Source organism: Pseudopipra pipra, unplaced genomic scaffold, assembly GCF_036250125.1.
Source record: "Pseudopipra pipra isolate bDixPip1 unplaced genomic scaffold, bDixPip1.hap1 HAP1_SCAFFOLD_56, whole genome shotgun sequence".
NCBI classification, from domain to species: domain Eukaryota; kingdom Metazoa; phylum Chordata; class Aves; order Passeriformes; family Pipridae; genus Pseudopipra; species Pseudopipra pipra.
In genome coordinates this window covers 182,501-185,000 of record NW_026991046.1, presented here as the reverse complement: position 1 = coordinate 185,000, position 2,500 = coordinate 182,501, and the positions used below count along the sequence as shown (strand labels likewise).

Here is a 2,500-nt window from a genome sequence, read left to right as displayed (position 1 = left end):
CTGTGGTCCGGGCTCGTCGGCTCGAGCCGCTCTCCGAGTCGGGTGGCTGGAGCGGGTTCCGAGCGCTTAGCCGAGGCCCTCGGCGGGTGCCGAGGCGCCGCCGTTCCTGCCCGGGGCTCCGAGTGGGAAAGAGAGGGCGTTGTCCGCGGCGCGGGTCCAGAGGGGGAGTAGCTGGGACTCTCTTAAGGTGGCAGGGCGGCGGCCGACTGGGCTCGGCGGCGGGGGTGCCGGTGGGTACAGCTGCTCTCGGAGCCCGGCGGGTAGACCTGTTGTCCGAGCCCGGCGGGTAGACCTGTTGTCCGAGCATGGCGGGTAGACCTGTTGTCCGAGCCCGGCGGGTAGACCTGGTGTCCGAGCCTGGCGGGTAGACCTGGTGTCCGAGCCCGGCGGGTAGACCTGTTGTCCGAGCCCGGCGGGTAGACCTGGTGTCCGAGCCCGGCGGGTAGACCTGGTGTCCGAGCATGGCGGGTAGACCTGGTGTCCGAGCCCGGCGGGTAGACCTGGTGCCCGAGCCCGGCGGGTAGACCTGGTGTCCGGGCCCGGCGGGTAGACCTGGTGTCCGAGCCCGGCGGGTAGACCTGGTGTCCGGGCCCGGCGGGCAGACCTGGTGTCCGGGCCCGGCGGGTAGACCCGGTGTCCGAGCCCGGCGGGTAGACCCGGTGTCCGGGCCCGGCGGGTAGACCTGGTGTCCGGGCCCGGCGGGTAGACCTGGTGTCCGAGCCCGGCGGGTAGACCTGGCGTTCGGGTTAGGCGGGTAGACCTGGTGTTCGGGCCCGGCGGGTAGACCTGGTGTCCGGGCCCGGCGGGTAGACCCGGTGTCCGAGCCCGGCGGGTAGACCCGGTGTCCGAGCCCGGCGGGTAGACCTGGTGTCCGGGCCCGGCGGGTAGACCTGGTGCCCGAGCCCGGCGGGTAGACCTGGCGTTCGGGTTAGGCGGGTAGACCTGGTGTTCGGGCCCGGCGGGTAGACCTGGTGTCCGGGCCCGGCGGGTAGACCTGGTGTCCGAGCCCGGCGGGTAGACCTGGTGTCCGGGCCCGGCGGGTAGACCTGGTGTCGGGGCCCGGCGGGTAGACCTGGTGTTCGGGCCCGGCGGGTAGACCTGGTGCCCGAGCTCGGCGGGTAGACCTGGTGGCCCGGGCTTCCGGGCCGACCCGTTCGCCCAGTCGGGCGCGGCCGGCCTCGTGCCCCGCCGGGTGCTGTCGAGCATCAGGTCTACCCGGTTCCGGGGCTGGCGAGCATCAGGTCTACCCGGTTCCGGAGCCGGCCGATGCGGCCGCCGCGGCCGCCGCAGGCGGCCCGCGCCCCGGCGGCGTCCCGGCGCAGGGCCACCAGGTCTACCCGGCTCCGGCGGGACTTAGGCGCCTGTCGGCATTTTCGGGGTAGACCTGTTGTCGCGGCCGGCCCCGGAAGTCGGCCAAGGGGTCGCTGTCGGGCGCCGCCTCCGGTTAGGTCTAGGCGAGAGGCGGCCTGCTCTCGCGCGCCTCCCCGCTGAGGAGCCTCGAGCCGCTTCGGAGGCGCGGCGGCGCCAGGACGCGTCTGTCCGTATTGTGGGCAGGGGTTGTCTAGCAGCGCGGGTTCCGAGGGCCCCTTTTCTTCCGCGTCTGCTGCCGCGCGGCCTTCGGCGCGTGCCACGGGCCGGCCAACCCCACGAGCGGCAGGAAGGCCGGCGCGAGAAAGCCGCGGGGCTCTCGACCGGCTTCCTCGGGCGGGCCCGATGACGGGAGAGGAAGACGAGAGCCGAGCGCGAAAGCGCAGCCGAGGGAGTGCGGGACTGGGACGGCCGAGGGGGGCCCGCGGGGGCCCGACAGCAGCGTCCAGCCCGAGCCGGTGGCGGCTGCCGGCTCCCCGAGGGCCCCGGGCGAAGGCGATGGTGTGCGAGGGCGGCGAGGCGGCGGCGTCTCGTCCTTTCGGTGGGCCGGCCTTAAGCCGGCGCCCGTCGTCCGGCGGCGGCGGCGGGCATTGTTGCGGGCGGTTGGCGGCCGGGGCTCGAAGGGCCGAGCCCGCGCGGGCTTTTTCCCCGGCCGCCTCCCGAGAGCCCCGAAGATGGCCCGGGCCTGGGTGGCGGCGCCCTGTCCTCGGCTGCCGGGCGGCAGCGGTGCCGGCGGCGTGCCGGGGACTGGCGGTGGGCGTGCGGCCTCGCCTGGGCCCGGCCGGTTGCCGGAGGGGCTCGGTGACGGGACCGCCCGATGGTCGGGCGAGGCGGCGCCCTCGGCGCGCCTCGGCTCTTTTGTTCGTTCCCCCTTCCTCGGCCCTAAGCCGGGGACCCGCCCAGCGGGCCGAAGGCGGCGGCGCCGGCCGGCCAGGCTGTGGCCGGCGGCCGCGCCGGCAGACCGAGAACCCGACAGAGTCGCCGGGGAGCCCTGGGGACGCACGATGGCCGTTGGCGGGCGAGGCGGCGGCGCCTCGCCCCTCCCTCCTCTTAGGCCGGCGCGAGAGCCACGGCGGCCGGGCGGCCCGTGCGGTCGGGCCTGCCCCGCCGGCCTGGCTGCCGGAGGGCTGGG

At 76.0% G+C, this 2,500-nt stretch overlaps 1 protein-coding gene across 1 annotated transcript in view; it reads right to left on the bottom strand.

Annotated features, from left to right (window-relative positions):
- Positions 1-1,211: 1,211 nt before the first annotated feature.
- LOC135408675 (collagen alpha-1(I) chain-like) overlaps positions 1,212-2,500 on the bottom strand; it is a 3,890-nt gene continuing 2,601 nt past the window's right edge. The window contains exon 2 of the mRNA XM_064643726.1: positions 1,212-2,500. This exon is cut by the window's right edge and continues 1,309 nt beyond it. Within this exon, the coding sequence (XP_064499796.1) occupies positions 1,212-2,500 (1,289 nt within the window).